This window comes from Chrysochloris asiatica, unplaced genomic scaffold, assembly GCF_000296735.1.
Source record: "Chrysochloris asiatica unplaced genomic scaffold, ChrAsi1.0 scaffold00109, whole genome shotgun sequence".
Classification (NCBI taxonomy): Eukaryota; Metazoa; Chordata; class Mammalia; order Afrosoricida; family Chrysochloridae; genus Chrysochloris; species Chrysochloris asiatica.
The window spans coordinates 3,457,774-3,476,404 of NW_006408627.1; the positions used below are offsets into that span (position 1 = coordinate 3,457,774).

At 37.0% G+C, this 18,631-nt stretch overlaps 1 protein-coding gene across 2 annotated transcripts in view; it reads right to left on the bottom strand.

The window, feature by feature from the left end:
- The window catches only part of WDFY3 (WD repeat and FYVE domain containing 3), a 255,203-nt gene that overhangs the window by 222,941 nt on the left and 13,631 nt on the right, over positions 1-18,631 (bottom strand). For both annotated transcript variants that reach the window (XM_006867730.1, XM_006867731.1), the window contains exon 2: positions 7,915-8,038. In XM_006867730.1, coding sequence (XP_006867792.1) covers positions 7,915-8,038 — 124 coding nt within the window. The remainder of the gene's footprint in view (positions 1-7,914; positions 8,039-18,631) is intronic.

Below are 18,631 nucleotides of genomic sequence, written 5' to 3' on the forward strand. Positions count from 1 at the left end.
ACACAAACAGATGTTTAATTTTGTCTGGCAGTAAGAAAATGCAAATTAAACTCCCAGTGACATACCTCTATATACTTATAAAAATGGTTAAAATTAAAGGATGTACCAGAGATTGGTAAGGATGAGCAGCAACTAGAATTCACCAACTTCTGGTGGGTATATAAAAAGATAAACCACTTTGGAAATCAGCTAACTGCAAGGTCAGCAATTTAAACCTACCTGTGCCCCGACAGGGAGACGATGAATTGGAACTAACTTAATGGCACTTAACAAATAAAAACATAGCACAATAAAGCTAGTTTAAGAAGGAAAAAGTTAATGATAGGGACATATTATATTAACCCATCCTGGTTTGCCAATCATTTGATTAAAGTTTAAGCTTTCACACTGCATGTCAATACATATAGCTAGACTGAACAATATAATTAACAGAGCTTGTTATTAAACAAAAATTAAATGAAGCACACCTTATAAAGAAAATTTCATTTCTCATCTTATGCTGAGAACGTAAGTGAATTCAATCAAAGAGCATTCAAACCAATCAGAAGGCAAAACTTGTTAGTAAGCTTAAAACAACAATTATTCCTTTCTAAAATACATTTAAACTGTAAGTTATTTTCAAACTTACACTTCAACATGACAGTATGAGACAAATATGTCAATAGTATTATTATACATTTCACTAGTGAAAACCCAAACTCGAGCCTGTCTCCCCCAAAAAAGTTAGTATGAAAAACTATTAGAATTCATAGTTTCCATGCTTCTTTTCATTTGATAATGCATAACCACACCTTGGAAATGAAATTACCTGAAGGTGTTGTGGCTTTGAAATCCTTGGAGGACAGCCGTACACACTGTTTTTCTGTTTAAAAAAAAAAAGGCTAGGTTGTCTAATTGGGGATTCACTACATTACATCAATCCTGCCACAAGATGCTGCACAAGATTCCACATGAGAATTGTAGTCAACATCATCCAGCCTCTTCATTGCTGTGGTGCCGCCAATTGGGTATTTCACAACTGGGTTTTAACAGTGGCACCGAGCATGTAGCAAAGTCATTAATAATAAACTGAAGATACTATTTTTACACAGGTGGGAATTTTCTGCATCACTGATGCAAATCAACTATGTGTCCTTAGAATTATGCAGATAGGCATAGGTGAGTTTAACAAATAATTAGAGATGGGGAAAAAAATCTTAAAGTACACCTTATATACAACATAACCACAAAATTATATATTTTCTCAAATTAGTTGATAGGCACTAGATGCTCTAACAAAAACCTTATGGATGCTATGATGAATAGAGAATTAAGGGAGCGAGAAAACTGTGAAGTTGTCCTTATGTATTACAAACCTGTTCACGTATGTATTTTGCATTTTGATATATCCGTTAAAATCTCTCCCCTGATACTAACATTTGGTGGGTAGACTGAAACAAGAGAATTGCAAAAAAGCATGGTTCCTAACTGAGAAATCTTAAGTTGATAACAGAAGTGATCGAATTAAAAAGACCTGCTTTGTGAGTGGCTGAGTCCTAGTGTGGTGCTGCAGAATAAGCACTGGACTACTCACCACAAGGTTGGCAATTCAAACCCACCAGCCACACTCAAACACGCTATCCGTGCGGTTGCTATGAATCAGAACTGACTTGATGACGCACAGTAACAATAATGGGAGTGGTTATTAGGTAACACACAAATAACAAGTATACCACATCAAATTCAGAGGAGCCCTGGAAAAACAATCTTGCCTTGATGCACAACAAAGACTACCAACTTTCAAAGGAACAGTAAAGCACTCACTCCACTTATTTGGAAGAAAATGAAAACATAACAAAATCCTTTTCCATGACAACTTCCAGCAAAGTCAGTCCGAAAATAGGGATGAAATATATATGAGGGTAGATGATCCAAGACCAATGACAATCGTATAATATTTACTAAATAACAATAATTAAAAGATCAAAAATCTCCATGTAAGCTTTTGTCTATATGAACACTGAACCAAAAGACACTTCAACTGTATCAGACTAAAAAAAAAACAAAGATTCCAATAGTCAGGGCCCTTTAATGCTAGGAGATACACTCTAAAAGAAGAGAGAAATTCTCTGTGAAAAATCAGTAAATTTTAGTGAGAACCTAATTTGTGAAAGGCATTTTTCTAGGTGCTAGTGATACAGAGGAAAACAAAACTGACAATAAAATTAAATAAGTAAATATATTTTTTTATATCATAATAAATCTACCAAGTAAATATAGAAGGTGACTGAATATATGGTACCTGATGCAGGGACAGAATATAGAAAGAAGACTTACTTCAGGTAGGATGATTAGGAAAGGTTTCTTTGGAGGAAGTGACATTTACAGTTTGAAATGAATTTCCCAGGATTCTGAAGTTAATGGATTGTAAACGTTTAAGACTAAAAATTATACAGAATTACATAATATGAATAAATCTATATAACTTAAAATACCTAAGTAATAAGTTATCACCATTCAGGACGGCAGACGAAGGTATAAGGCACTCTATGTACAGGGTCGCTATGGGTCGGAACCGACTCGACAGCACTTAACAACAACAACAACATGTGCTATTTTGCAACTTCTTGTGAGTCTAGAATGATCTCAAAATATAAAGCTAAAAGAAAATACTTGTATTACTTTTAATGTAATTTACAACGAAACCATTTCCACTCCATTTAAGACACTTTACAATATGCCTAAAAACTGACCTAACCATGTAAAACTGAAAGACAGGGGAACAAATTTTCAGCATAGAAAAATACATTACTAAAAACAAGCAGATTATTTCCTATCTGAAAGGCTCGATTGAGAGAAGCAAATATAAATGAAGTTGTGGAAATTACTATTTTTCCCCTAATCTAGGATTAACAATCAAGAAAGAAAATGCAGTGACAGGAGTCAATATGTGACAGAAACAATAAACAAACGTCCTTTCATATTCCCTGTTTAAAATAGCCTCAAAGGCAGAAAACACCCAATTCTTTTATACTGACTTCTCTATTCCACAGGAGTAATTAAAATCAGGAAAGATAAAGAAGAATGCAATCCAATTTTGGGTAGAGAAAGGACAAAGGTAGGTGCAGGGAGGCTACCTCTAACTATGTCATCACCTTTCAGCGGAATTCCTACAAAGATCGCAAACATGAAAACTAACTCATTTAAAATTTATAAATTCATAAAATACGTTCCTTCTGAATAAAGGATGTATTTCTCATTCTACAATTGTCTTAAGGGGTGGTGCTACAAAGATGATACATCATGGAGAGTTGAGCATACATATGTATCTAAGTATCTCGAAACTCTACTAAAGTCAGTATCAAAAGGACTTTTTGAAAGTTTTCTTTATCTACATCGACAAATAGAAAAGGAAAGATGAAAGCAACAGAATTTCAAATATCCAAAAAAGCAGAGGTTACCAGTAACTAGTTTGTGAAATCCCAGAGTTTTAAACTTTGAGTGTTGATAAAGTAGAAAAGCAATCAAATTGCACCACAAAACCTCCAAATGCTCAGGAACTGGTGGTACCAGGTGCTTTTGGAAGTAGAAGCAGACATGGGACTACACACAGGAGGAATGGCAGAAAGTGTGCTTAAGAGCAGTTAAGCCCCAGGTTCTTCTCCATTTGTTTGTGAGCACTAGAAAGAAGCGAAATCACTGAAGAGAGTCAAACAGAGGATGTTTACATCGTGAGGGTATCAAGCACAGTTGTAGAACACATGGAGATCCAGTAAATGCTTATATGCTGAATATTGAGGGTCCCCAGACATTTTCTGCTTCCAAAATGTTGAGAGTCAGAACTACATGGTCTTAAGCAAAAAAACTGGGGAATTCTCTGGGGAATCTGGCTAGCTCAGATGTAAGACTGTCAACAAAAAGGACCAGCAAGATCAGTTTACACTAAAGCCCACAGTAGTACCCTTCAGATGTTTAGAGCTCCTGTAGCACAGTGATTAAGCGTTTGATCATTAATCAAAATGTTGGCAGTTTGAACCCACTAGACACTCTGCAAGAGCAAAGTAAAAATAAAAACTCAAAATCATCAGAAAGACCAGACTTACTGGTCAGAGACACAGACAGGTGTGGCCCCCAAAACTGTGGCCCTTCCTCATCCTTCAGGTCTGGAAATGAACTCAGCCCCATGACTCAATTTTCAGCTAAGCAATAGACAGGCCTATAAGGGAAACAATAACACTAAGGAAGTAACACACCTTAGAATAATCAACCAATGGGATCAAAAGGGCAAAGTTCAGAAGAAGTAGGAAAGGAGGAGGAATGGAAACAGGAAACCCAGGGAGGATGTGGAATAAGTAATGTTACATTGTGTGGATTACAATCATTGACATGAAATAAAATGTGAATGCATATGAATGGAAAATTGATCTACTCTAAACCACCCAATACTCAATAAAAAGTTAAAATCACCTTCACTGCATCAGCAGATTCCAAATCGTAGCGACCCTAAAGGACAATGTAGAATTGCCCTATGGGTCTCCAAGAATGTAATGTTTATGGAGGAGTCTTGGTATGGTGCCATGGGATAAAGCACTGGACCGCAAGGTTGGTTTGAACCACAGGAATGGTGGTTTAAACTCACCAGCCACTTCTTGGAAACCGTATACTGGGTTACTGTGAGTCGGTACCCAATTCGGTGGCATTTAACAAAAACAAATCTTTATGGACGTAGATTGCCACATCTTTATCTTGTGGAGGAGCGCTGGTGGGTTCACACTGGACACCTTTTCGATTAGCTGCCGAGAGCTTAAATATTGAGCCACAGGGCTCCTTTTCCTGCCAAGCTTTCTAACCTTGAAAATCATGTCGTATAGTTCTACTCTGTCTTACAGAGTCACTATGAGTTGAAATAGACTCAACAGGTTATTGTTCTATAAGAGCAGATGGCCAAAGGTGAGACATGTGAGGAAACCCTAATCTAAAAAACAAATAAAAAGAAAAGGCAACTTGCAACAAACATACTGTTCAGGGAGATGAACCCCTTTAAAAGGGGCAAAAATACAAACAACTAAATAACCCCAGAAAAATAACAAGAGAGAATACATCGATTAAAGAAAAATAAAAAATAAAAACTCTTGTTGTTAAGTGCCATCGAGTTGTTCCCAACTTGTAGTGACCATGAACTAGGTTTCCAAGGAGCAGCTGGTGAGCTTTAACTGCCAACCTTGTGCTTCAAAGTGACCTTCCAGTCCAGCTCATAGAAATTAGAAATGTGATAAACAAAAAAACCATAAAAGAGATTAATTCTTTTTAAGAAACACTGAACTCTTAGCAAGTAGGGCCAAAAATCCAAGATAGAAAATCAGTGAGGAAACAATGTTTTCCTGTTGTTTTTGTTGTTTAGTTGCCTCCAGTCAGACCAATTCATAGCAAGCCTATGCCAAAAAGAACTTAACACTGCCTGGTCCTGGACCAACCTCACAATCGCTACTACACCTGAGCCTATCACTATTGCCACTGTGCCAATCCATCTCTTTGGGGATCTTCCTCTTTATCTCCGACCCTCTACTTTACCAAACAAGATATCCTTCTCCAGTGACTGGTCCCTCCTGATAATAAGTCCGAAGTGTGAGAGTTGAAGTTTGGCCATCCTGGTTTCCAAGAAGCATTCTGGCTGTACTTCTTCCAACACAGATTTGTTTGTTCTTTTGGCAGTCCATGGTACTTTCAATATTCTCCTCCAACACCGTAACTCAAATGCAACAATTCTTCTATGATCTTCCTTATTCATTTTCACATACGTATGAGGTTATTGAAAATACCATGGCTTGGGTCAGGCGCACCTTAGTCCTCAAGCTGACATCTTTGCTCCTCAACACATTACAGCAGTCTTGAACAGCAGATCTGCCTAACGCAATACTTCGTTTGATTTCTTGACTGTTATTTCCATGTTGACTGTTGATGGGTGATCCGAGCAATATGAAGTCTCTGACAACTTCAATCTATTCTCTATTGATATGTTGTTGTTGTTGAATGCCGTTGAGTTGATTCCAACCCATAGCAACCCTGTATAGGGTTTCCAAGGAGTGACTGGTGAGCTTGAACTACTCACCTTGCAGTCCAGCGCATTAACCCACAGCGCTACACCAGGACTCCACTGATATACATGTTGTTTATTGGGCCAGTGGTGAGGAATTTTTTATCCTTTACATTGAGGTGCACCCCATACCAAAGACTGTGGTCTTTGATCTTCATCAGAAACTATTTTAAGTCCTCTTCACTTTTAGCAAGCAAGGTTGTATCATCTGCAGATCATGGGTAGTATATGAATCTTCCTCCAATCCTGATGCCATGTTTTTCTTCATATAATCCAGCTTCTAGGATTATGTGCTCAGCATATAAGTATGCTGAAATAAGTATGGTGAAAGAATACAACCCTGGTACACACCTTTCCTAATTTTAAGCCATCCAGTGTTGCCTTGTTCTGTTCAAACAACTGCCTCTTGGTCTATGTACAGGTTCCTCATGAGCACAATTAAGTGTTCCAGAATACTCATACTTCGCAATGCTGTCCATAGCTTGTCATGATTCACACAACTGAAAGCCTTTGCATAATCAATAAGGCACATGTAAACCTCTTTCTGGCATTCTCTGCTTTCAGCCAAGATCCATCTGATGTCAGCAGTGATATCCCTCATTCCACATCCTCTTCTGAAACCAACTTACCCTCTAGACGTTCTCTGTTATTGTCTATTTGAAGCTGTTTTTGTATTACCTTTAGTAAAACTTTACTCACATGTTCTCACATGTGGGCTGATTTTGAGTTTCTCTTTTCTCCTTGTGAAGCCAGGGGAAGTCAGACATGGCCTCCACATGGTCTCTGGAGACATCATGATTGTCTCATGACAGTGAAATGAGGGTCAGTGAAAATGAGGAAGCCCTCTAATGAGATAAACTGGCACAGTGGTAGCAGTGACAGGCTTAAGCTTAACAATTGTGAAGATGGTACAGGACCGGGCAGTGTTTCATTCTGTTGTACATTAAGTCGATATGAGTCAGAACCCAACTGATGGCACCTAACAACGAGTCAGAACCACCTTGACAGCATGCAACCACCACCACCACATGTAAAGGACTACTGTAACAATTGGGAGCACTGTGGCTCTACAGAATAAGCCCTGTACTATTACCCACACAGTCAGAAGTTCAAGCCCACTAGAAGCTCTGCAAAGAAAAATGAGGCTTTTTGCTCCCATTCAAAAAATATATATATTTACAACCTCGGAAACCCAATACAAGGTTGAACTGAAACCAAAGGAACAACAACTAACATGTTAAGGATTATGAGTTATTTATGGGTTATATAAATATCTCAAAGCAAGTTATGGTCTAACAGGATGGTAAAAAAGTACCACTCATGAAGTTGAGATACAAGTGATATACAACAAAGGGCTATACTTACTTTGTACTTCAGAAGAGAAATTTTTTTTGATTAAGGGAATCAAGAAATGCCTGTCAAGAAATTGTGATTTAATTCACGTTAAAAGGATCTAGACAACCTAAAAACCAAAAGTTGGAGGCCGATTCCACTCAGAAGTGCCTTCAAACACATAGCCAGTAATGTGCTTCCAAGCATCAGCACTGAAAACCCTTCAGAGCACACTTCTAACCCTTGAAGATGTAGGGTTGACATGAGTCACAATTAATTATTTAAAGTTTGTTGGGAGGGGGCAGTCATGGTGACCCAAGAAGATGAGCTATGAAAACACTGAAGTCTGCAGAAGAATGTGATTAGTAAATGTGGAAACAAAGCCGGGTAACTGCTTAGAACTATTTCTCCTTTCAATTCCATTTTAATAGCACTTCTACAGATCTCTTCATTAAAATAAATTAGGTGTTGCTGGATTCTATGTATAAATTAAAAGAAAAAAAAAATACCTGTGGATTTGTTTGATGCTCTCCTTCGAATCTCTGTCACCATCAGTCGTGAGACTTGTGTCGTGAACTGCAGAAGATCAGAAAATTTTTCTGTCATCGTATTTGGTGGAGCATTTCCAAAAACCTGAGGACAAATAAGACAGCCATTTTAATGGCGCACGATCAATCTTTTAACTTCTGGGAATTTCAAAGTGTGGTTAGGCTTCAGAATAAAGTTAAAAAAGCACTTATGCAGCTGCAGTGAAACGGCATGATCTATTTAAAATACAACATGATAGGTCACATGTCTAGCCACATTTCCTTATACACATTAAATAATAGGCTGAATAAATTATTAAATAATAGAAGTCTAAACAAAGCTAAGGACTTTATCCATAAAAATCTAAACCAATCTTAATAAACTTTACAAAGTGATTCTCTGAGTAAACTTAAATTAAAAATCTACGCGAAACAGTCAGGTTCGGTGCAGGTATAGATACATCAGAGGGCAAAAACCACACTTGACAAACTATTAAATTCTTAATTGTGTTACTGTTCTAGTTGTTAGGAAAAATAATTTGAAAGAACAATGAACTTTTTCTCTGAAAGGTGACGGTATAATTTGGGAATGATTACGGGTAATGGTTGAGCAACATAATGCCACAATGTCACTGAGCTGTACATGGAAAGACTGTTGAAATGTAACATGTTTTGCTACACATACATGGGGACTTCAAACAACTTGTGGAAAAATTCCATTTTCTTTTCATTCTACTCCTCCACAAACTTGCTGAAAGAATAAAAGTAACACACTCAAAGAAGCAAACTTCAAAACAAACAAAAAAGAAATAATCCAAACAGGGTGCCTGAAAATCTGATAGGAAATGCCAAAAGGAAGCCAGAATTTAGAGTATTTGACACTAGAAGTTGGAAATAAGACAGTACAATATTTAATATGATACTAAGTTAATCTTAGAACCATATACTCATTTTGTGTTGATAAAAATAAAAATTATCCTTTTAAGGAAATATAAATGAGAGAGTTCATAAACAAGTTTCTTTTAAAGATGAAGACAAATAAAATTTAAAGTAACTCTTAACAGATATACCAGTCTAGGTCCAACAAATAGAATAAGAAAATAAAACCTGCATTGACGTAGGAAAGAAATTATACTATATTGGCTACATGCCTAGATCCATCCCGAAACATTGCTTGAAAAAATGCTCTCTTAATAACTGAAAGGAAATTTGCTGCTTTCTAAAGCTCCTGTATTACTATTATTATACTTACCACAAAGTACTTTATATTGTCTGAACCAAGAACACTACAAAGGGAGGGTAAATATCTTACTCTTCTTTATATTCTCTAGCACGCTAGCGCACTTCCTTTTATAGAGCTGCTCACTAAATCTGTTTGTCTGTTTATACACTGCCTGCTTCCACAACCAAATTCTAAGAGCATTTAAGAGGCATTCAAGGGCATACAAACCACAACATGAGAACATAAACTGTAAGTAAGAAGGAAAACTAAACAAAGAAATGAACAAACAAAGAAGCAAGATTAGAATGGTGGAATGGGGGAAAATCTAAATAAAAATGTAAGATCAAAAGACCTCTGTATTTGCTGTTACTTGAGGCAAAACTCCTCTGTCAGTTTGTCATTCTGTAGTGGCTTACGTATTGCTGTGATTCTGGAAGCTATGCCACCAGTATTTTAACCACCAGCAGGATCACTCCTGGTGGTATATTTCAGCTGAGCTTCAAGAAGACAGATTAGGAAGGAGAGATGACCTAGCTTTAAATATTTAGTTACTGAAAACTTTATGATTATCAGTAGAACACTGCTAGCACCAAAATACTGAATATTGAAACATGATAAAGAGCACCAGATTGTTGGATAGAGTGCTGGAAGATGAGCCCATCAGGTGGGAAGGCACTCAAAATATAACTGGAGAAGAGATGCCTCCTCAAAGCATAGTTGACCATGAGGACACAAATGGAGTAAAGGTCCCTTCAGGATCTTCATTTACTGATAGAGCACAACACAAAGAAGAGAAACACTTGTCAAAATTCATTAATAATTGCAACTTGGAACGCACTAAGTATAAACCTGGAATACTGGAAATTAATGAAACGGAATGCATAAACATCAATGTCCTAGGCATTAGTGAGCTAAAATGGACTGCTATTGGCCATTCTGAATCTTATAATCACATGGTGTATTATGCCGGAAATGACAAATTGAAGAGAAACTGTGTCACATTAATCATCAAAAAGAACGTATCAAGATCTTTCTTGAAGTACAAAGCTGTCTGTGATAGGATAATATTCATAGGCCTACAAGGAAGACCAGTTAATACAACTATTATTCAAATTTACGCAACAGTCACTAAAGAAAGTGATGATAAAATTAAATAATTCTATCAACTTCTTCACTCTGAAATGATCAAACTTGCAATTGAGATGTATTGATAATTAGTGGAAATTGGAAAGCAAAAGTTGGAAACAAAGAGAAAGGACTGGTAGTCAGAAAATATGGCTTGGTGACAGAAACGATGCTGGAGATCACACGATAGAATTTTGCAAGATCAGTGACTTCTTCATTGCAAATACCTTTTTGAAATAACATAAAAGATTACTGTACACACGGACCTCATCAGATGGAATGCATAGAAAGTAAATTGACTGAAGGAGCTCTAGTAGTGTAGTGTTTACAAATCGGGCTGCGAACCTCAAGGTCAGCAGTTCGAAACTAACAGTGGTTCAGCAGGAGAAAGATGAGGCGGTCTGCTCCTATAGAGAATTACAGCCTCAGAAACCCTGTACAGGGACGCTATGGGTCAGAGTCGACTCGACAGCACTTAGCAACAACAACAACAACAACAACATCTATGTAAAGAGACAGTGGAAAGGCTCCATATCATCAGTCAAAACAAGGCCAGGGGCAGACTGTGAAACAGACCATCAATTGCTCATATGCAAGTTCAGGCTGTAGCTGAAGAAAATGAAAATACAAGTCCACAAGAGCCAAAATATGACGTTGAACATATCCCACCTGAATTTAAAGATCATCTGTAGAACAGATTTGAAACATTAGACACTAAAGACCAAAGACAAGAAGTTGTGGGATGATACCAAAAACATCATACAGGATGATAGCAATAGGTCATTAAGAAGACAAGAAAGAAGGAAAAGACCAAAACAGATGACACAAGACACTCTGAAACTTGCACTCCAGTGTCGAGATGCTAAAGCAAATATAAGAAATGAGGAGGTAAAAGAACTGAATAGAAAATCTCAAAGGGCAGGCCTAGGAGACAAAGTCAAATATTATAATGAAATGTGCAAAGATCTGGAGTTAGAAAACCAAAATGGAAGAACACACTCAACATTTCTCAAGCTGAGAAAACTGAAGAAAAACTTCAAGCCTCAACTTGTAATACTGAAGAATTCTATGGGCAAAATATGGGATGATGCAGAAAGCATCAAAATAAGATGGAAGAAATACACAGAGTTACTGTACCAAAAAGAAAAGTTCAATGTCCAGCCATTTCAAGAGGAAGTATATGATCAAAAGCCAATGATATTGAAGGAAGAAGTCCAAAGTGCATTGAAGGCACTGGCAAAGAACACGGCCCCGGGAGCAAATGAAACACAAATTGAAATCTTTTTAACAAATTAATGGAGCACTGAAGACATGCATATATCTACGTCAGGAAATCTGAAGACAGCTATCTGGCCAACAGACTGGAAGAGATCCATATCTGTGCCCATTCCAAAGAAAGAGATGTGACGCAACAGAATGAAAACCTCATTGGACGATATCATTAATATCGCATGCTAGTAAAATTTTGCTAAAGTTAATACCAAAACAGTTGCAACTATATTTTGACAGAGAAGTGCCTGAAGTATAAGCTGGACTCAGCCATATAACAAGGGATGTCACTGTTTATGTCGGATGGATCTTGGCTGAAAGTAGAGAATACCAGAAAGATGTTTACCTGTGCTTTATTGACTCTGTAAAGGCTTTAAACTGTGTGGATCATGACCAGTTATGGACAACATTGTGGAGAACGAGTGTTCCAAAACACTCAATTGTGCTCATGAGGAACCTGTACATAGACCAAGAGGCAGTTGTTCAAATACAACAAGGAAACACTGGGTGGTTTCAAATTAGGAAAAGTGTGGGACATGGTTGTACTCTTTCACCACATTTATTCAATCTGTATGCTGAGCACATAATATGAGAAGAAGGATTATGCGAAGAAAAATGTAGCATCAGGGTTGGAGAAAGACTCATTATCAATCTGTGATATGCAAATGATACAACCTTGTTTGCTGAAGAGGACTTAACATAGTTCCTGATGAAAATCAAAGACCAAAGTCTTTGGTATGGGTTGTAGCTCAATATTAAGATAACAAAATCCTCACCACTGGACCAATAAATAACATCAAGATAAATGGAGAAAAAGAGAATGAAATTGTCAAAGACTTTATTTTGCTTGGATCCACTGTCAACATTCATTGACGCAGAAGTCAAGAAATCAAACAATGCATCCCATAAGGGAAATCGTCTGCACAAGACGTTTTCTACGTTAAATTGTTGAAGCACATTAATGTGAACCTGACACAAGTTATGGTATTTTCCATAATTTGATATGCATGTGAAAGTTGAGCAGTGAATAAAGAAGACCGTAGAGGAATTGATGCATTTAAATTATAATGTTGGAGCAGTATGGACTGCCAAAGAACAAACCAATCTGTGTTGGAAGACGTACAGCCAGAATGCTATTTGGAAACCAGGATGGCCACACTTCATCTCTCATATTTTGGACATATTATCAGTAGGAACCAATCCCTAGAGAAGGATATCATGTTTGATAAAGTGGAGACTCAGAGAAAAAGAGGAAGACCCCTAGCAAGATGGATCCGCACAACTGCAGCAACAATGGACTCTAATGTAGAAACAATTGTGAGTTGGCACAGGACGAGGCCATGTTTTGTTCTGTTATGCAGAGGATCACTATGAGTTAGTACCAACTGGACGGCACCTAACAACAATACAAAAGAGGAAAACTAGTCAATTACATGGCTCACGATGTTTTATTTTTTAATGTTTTATTGTGAATCTCACAATGTTTTTAGTAAAAGAATAATTCCTATCGTTGTTGAGAGCCTTCAAATTGTTTCTGACTCATAGCAACCGTTTTACGGTTTTGGAGGTTGTACATCTTTGCTGCAGCAGAAAAACCTCATCTTTTTCCCATGGAGCAGCTGGTAGGCTCAAACCACTGACTTTGTGGTTCACAATCCAGTTCTTACCGTACAGAGACAATGAACTCCCCAAGAACTATATATATTATATATTGCATATTACAAGGTTGAGTTATCTTAGAACTTTACCTGGCATAAAATACAAGGTTTATAAATATTTATGAGTTAATAAATGAAAGAATAAATTGATCAATAGTGTTGGGTCACTACACAAAAAGTTGATTATTTCAAAGCAGTAATGTTTGCTCATTTCATTTTAGAAAATAAGAGCTAGTCCTATTTTTTAAAAATATTGAGTTTGGATTGCTTCGCTCAAGCAAAATTTATCTTTTGAAAAAAAATTTATGTGGAAACAAAGCAGTGAATATTAGGATTTCTCGGAAAAGTTAACAGCATTTTCTACTGTGTCTTATTTACACAGCATGAAGGAAGACTGCTTCAATAAGCACATCTTTATTCTGCTTAAGAAGTGAGCCATTTATTTTGTGAAATAGTCTTAATAACTCTTAGGAATAAAATATAGATCAATAAACTCTGGATAATATGAATATTTAAACACATACATAAATCAGCTGGAGCTGATTAAAAAAAAAAAGGCCTAATGATTATTCAAACAAATATACAGTTATTTTATAAAAACCATCATTGAACAGCTAAATACGCTTTTTGAATTGAAACTGAATGACATTCTATTAAGCATGTGTCATTTTTAGGCTTCGCAACTTTTATTAAGAAGTCAATTTTATCTCTGGTTTATTGTTTTTAAAAGCATGTTAGTCTTATATAACATGCCACATAAGTTAGCCGTATACATACAACATTTATCAAAATCTCTGTATGCCCCCCAAAAAATGAAGAATTATTTTTCATATTGTCTTATTTGTTCTTCCCGAGACCTGGTATGGAACTGTAGGACAAGCACTGGACTGCTAACTGCAAGGTCAGTGGTTCCAACCCACCAGCCACTCTTTGGAATCCCTCTACAGGGTCACTATTAGTTGGAATCAACTTGGCACATTACAACAACAACTACATTTGTTCTTTCAGATAATAGAAAAGTACTTGTCAGTTTAATAAGTACAACTTAGCCATGCCATGGTATTTTCAGTTACCTCATATACATGTGAAAGTTGGACAATGAATAAGAAAGACCTTAGAAGAGTTTTGATGCATTTGAGTTATGGTGTTGGAGAAGAATATTGACAGTACTGGGGACTGTCAGAAGACCAAATCTGTGTTGAAAACGGTACAGCCAGAAAGTTCCTTAAATTAAGGATAGTGAGATTTCATCTCTTACACTTTGGTCATATTGTTAAGGAGCAATCCCGATGCTACATTCTTCTTCATACAATCCAGCTTCTCAGAACATGCTCAGCGTACAGACTGAGAAAGTGTAGTGAAAAAATACAACCCTGGAGCACACCTTTCCTGACTTTAAACCATTCGGGACTTAGGGTATGCCATTTGTCAACCCATTTCTCTTAAAGACAAAAGTCACACACAGAAATAGCACTATGCTTACTTAGATTGTTAAGTGCTGTCGAGTCGATTCTGACCCATAGCGACCCTGTACAGGGTTTCCAAGGAGCTGCTGGTGAGCCTGAAGATCAGCATATTACAAAAGATAGTCTATAAAAAGATCCCCACAGAGCACTTTAACACTACTTATTTGATGTTGATGTTGTTGTTGTTGTTATGTGCCATCAAAATGGGTTCTGGCTCATAGACATCCAGTATAGGGTTTCAGACTGGTGAGTATGAACCACCGACCTTGTGGTTCAAACAGACCTTGCAGTCCTGTGCTTATCATACAGTGCTACACCAGGACATTGAAAAACAGGTTTAAAATGCTCAAAAGTCAATAGAACAATTCATCTTTAACAGTCAGTTCCAGAGTCACACTGAACTACTCATTTTTCAAAACTAAGAGGAGGTTTCAAATAGTTGGTGGAAATTTTCCATTATCATTTAACTCCATTTTTCCACAAACTTTTTGAAACCCCCTCAAATTTCTTACTGATAGAACATGTCCATGAAAAAATGGCTAAAATATTAAATAATGTGTATTTCTTTCTAAATTTAACAGAAATAATGTCTTACCCTAAAGAAAAATGACTTCATCAATAATAATCAATTTAAATCAATGATAACATAATTTAAATATATTTTGAATTGGTCACAAAGCAATGATCTGCAGGGGTATGGGAAATAACTTACTATCTTCTATATTTTTATAACATTCAAGTAACTGACTGTATTTGATATTTAAGGCCATGCATGTGCTTTCAAATAGCCAATTAAAAGCTTCTGACTTGTAAGAATTTTATACCTAGTAAGATTTATGGCAGCAAAGAACCTAAGAGAACTCTGTTAGACAGTAATAAGCAGATAGGGAATAATCACTAAAGCATCTTCTCTTTTAACCTAATATTTATTATGATCCCCAGCCTAAGATTCACCATAAAAGAAATGCATGGGAAACATATGCAGGGCATCGCTATTCATTCATGTTAATATATGATAAGAAGGACTGCCCAAGTAACCTAAGCACTATTATTCCTTTGTAAATGCTCATAAAGTTTGTGAGAAGGAAATGATCTCAAACTCTTCAGTAGTTTATAGCACACATCATAGTATTAAAAAAAGAGAAAGAAAGATTAATAAAAATTAATTTCCCAGAGCTAGTTCCAATAAAACTTGACGACTATTACCTGAGGCAGAGCTTATAAAAATGGCATGCCTGTAACTTGTGTCTCATCTATTTTCAAAACAGCTATTTTAAATATTTTCCACCTCATATTAAAAATTCCCTACTCTACCACCGCCACCCCCATTACATAATCTAACACAAGTTTATCATGTCCAACTTTCACTGGGTCCTAACTGTTGTTGTTAAGTGCCAACTAGTCAGTTTGGACTCATAGTGACCCTTACAACCTGAGGGACTCATTTTCCTGCACTATCTCTGACAATATTCTGGTGTTCTTCATATTTAAATATTCAATATTCTGGTGCTATCTGTCAGTGCTCCGCTGCTATTCTTAAGGTTTTCAGTGACTTAACTATTGAGAAGTAGTTTGTTTCTTCTTCTTCCTGTTGTTGTTAAGTGTTGTTGGGTCACTCCAACCCATACAGACCCTGTATAGGGTCCCCAAGGAACGGCTGGTGAGCCTGAACCACCAACCTTGCAATTCAAACTGACCTTGCAGTCCAGCACATTAACCCACAGTGCCACGTCTGAAACCTATTAACCATGGTGACCCTGCTGGTTTTGAAAATCCCAGTGGCACAGCTTTCAGAATCACAACAACATGCAAGCCACCACAGTACTGCAAGCTGACAGACGAGTGGTGGTGTTTTGATAGTATGAATATATTCTTCTAACAAATACACATTTAATTGGCATTAAAGGATAAGCATTGGACTGCTAATCATAGGTTGAAGGTTCAAATTCACCAACCTTTCCTCAGAAACCCTATATAGACAGGGGTGCTGAGTCAGAACCGACTCGATGGCACTTAAACACAACAATTAATCTTGACCCTCTTATTTTTCTATTCTACTTATTTGTCCTGGAGAATTCAATTCAGTTCCACAGTTTTCATTATGATCTGAATGTGATCACACCCACAACTATACCTAGATTCCATCTCCCCATTGAGTACTAGTGAAAAACCTGCAATCTACCAATGATTCTTTTCATTCTTCAGTACCACTAAACTTCATTGTAACACAAGCGATCTCTCATCATCTCCACTGGTGGTGGTGGGGGTTATGTGCCATGGAGTCGATTCCGACTCACAGCGACCCTGCACAGGGTTTCCGAGGCTGTAAGTCTTTATGGGAGCAGAAAGCCTCATCTTTCTCCCGCAGAACAGCTGGTAGTTTCGAACTGCTCTCCATTAATGGTAATGAAATGCCCCTCAAAGACAGCTGCTCAAACTCCATTTCCACAGGCTTTGTCTGACCAAACCTCCAACATATAGTTTACATTTGCCCAACACTCTTTTATCTCCACTATCAATACTCTAGTCCAAGCCACCTTTGTCTCTTAGCCTAGACGATTATATGAGTCAATTGCCACCATATTTTCATTAGCACCCCACCACCACCACCTCTGCTGATCCATTTTATTCACAGCAAGTAGAGTGAAAATGTGATGAGTAACTGTCCTTAATGAGGAACTGCTAGCCCTTGACTGGGAATCCCTGGGTGGTACAAATGTACTCAGGTACTAACTGAAAAGTTAGAGATTTGAGTCTATCCGGCTGTGGCTAAGAAAAAAACCCTGGTAATCTGCTTCAAAAAGATCACAGCCACTGTACACCCACCCTATGAAGTACAATTCTACTCTGACAAACATGGGATCATTAGAAGTCACAATATACTGACAGGAACTCATTACTAGTTAGTTCTCCATATTCCAAGCAGACAAGGTGGAGGAAGTCATTTTTACCATGGAGATGAAGACACAGAAGAGTGACCAAGATAAAAAGAGAATTCCTACAAGATATCATGGAGAAAAGTATCCAGTTCCCTTGAATATCTATCTATCAGCTTGGACACTGACATGAGAAATAAAGTTTCCCTTTTGTGCAAATACATTAGTTGGTATCTTTTAAAAGAACTCAACCAATGAAGCAATAAGTGTCATCACAGACCCAGTTAATAATTCTGATTCATGGATCAATCTCAAAACTAGAGCTCATCTCACTGGTACCCATTCTTCCTGTGAAGTCTTATCTGCTGTTAGAAAACTTGGTTATTGGCTCTAAAGTTCTATCAATGAAAGTTGTATTTGAAAGACTGAACACAGAAAAGTCTCATTTCCAAATACAAATATCTCTAGGAAAATAAGGCATTTCATCTTTCAAAAATCTGTATACAAATACAAACATCTTTGGGATAAAAGGAAGCTTTAATCTTTCAAAATCCTGTACAATATCTTTGTGCTAATTGAGATTCTCTTTTCCCCTTAATACCTATCTGATTAAGTTAGACTGAGTTGGGAACTTGAATGTGGGGAGGAAAAATTAAATACATGCAGTATTCAAGGTACAACACTTGGAAGCCTGAAGCAGCATTACTGAAGTTGAAGTCAAAGAATTAATATTGAAAGGTGAAGAAAGTTTAATAAGAAGAATGTGATATTAAATAACAAAAAATTAAACTAGTCTACATCATTTCCTATACACAAATTTGTATGTAGGAAAAAGGAAGAAATCATTACTACTCTTTTTTTTCCCTTCTCAGAACTTCAAGGTATCCTATTCCCTGGGACTAGAATTCAAGGTTTTACAATAAGTAAAACTATGGGCGGCATGGTATGGGTGGGGGGGTGGGGACAGGGGAGCCAAACACTAATGTGCAATTTCCACTGAATTGCAAACTTCAGCTACAATTCCCTGCTAAAACTTATAGACAAGTAGTTTCCTTAAAGATTGGTAATAAAGAAACAAGACCA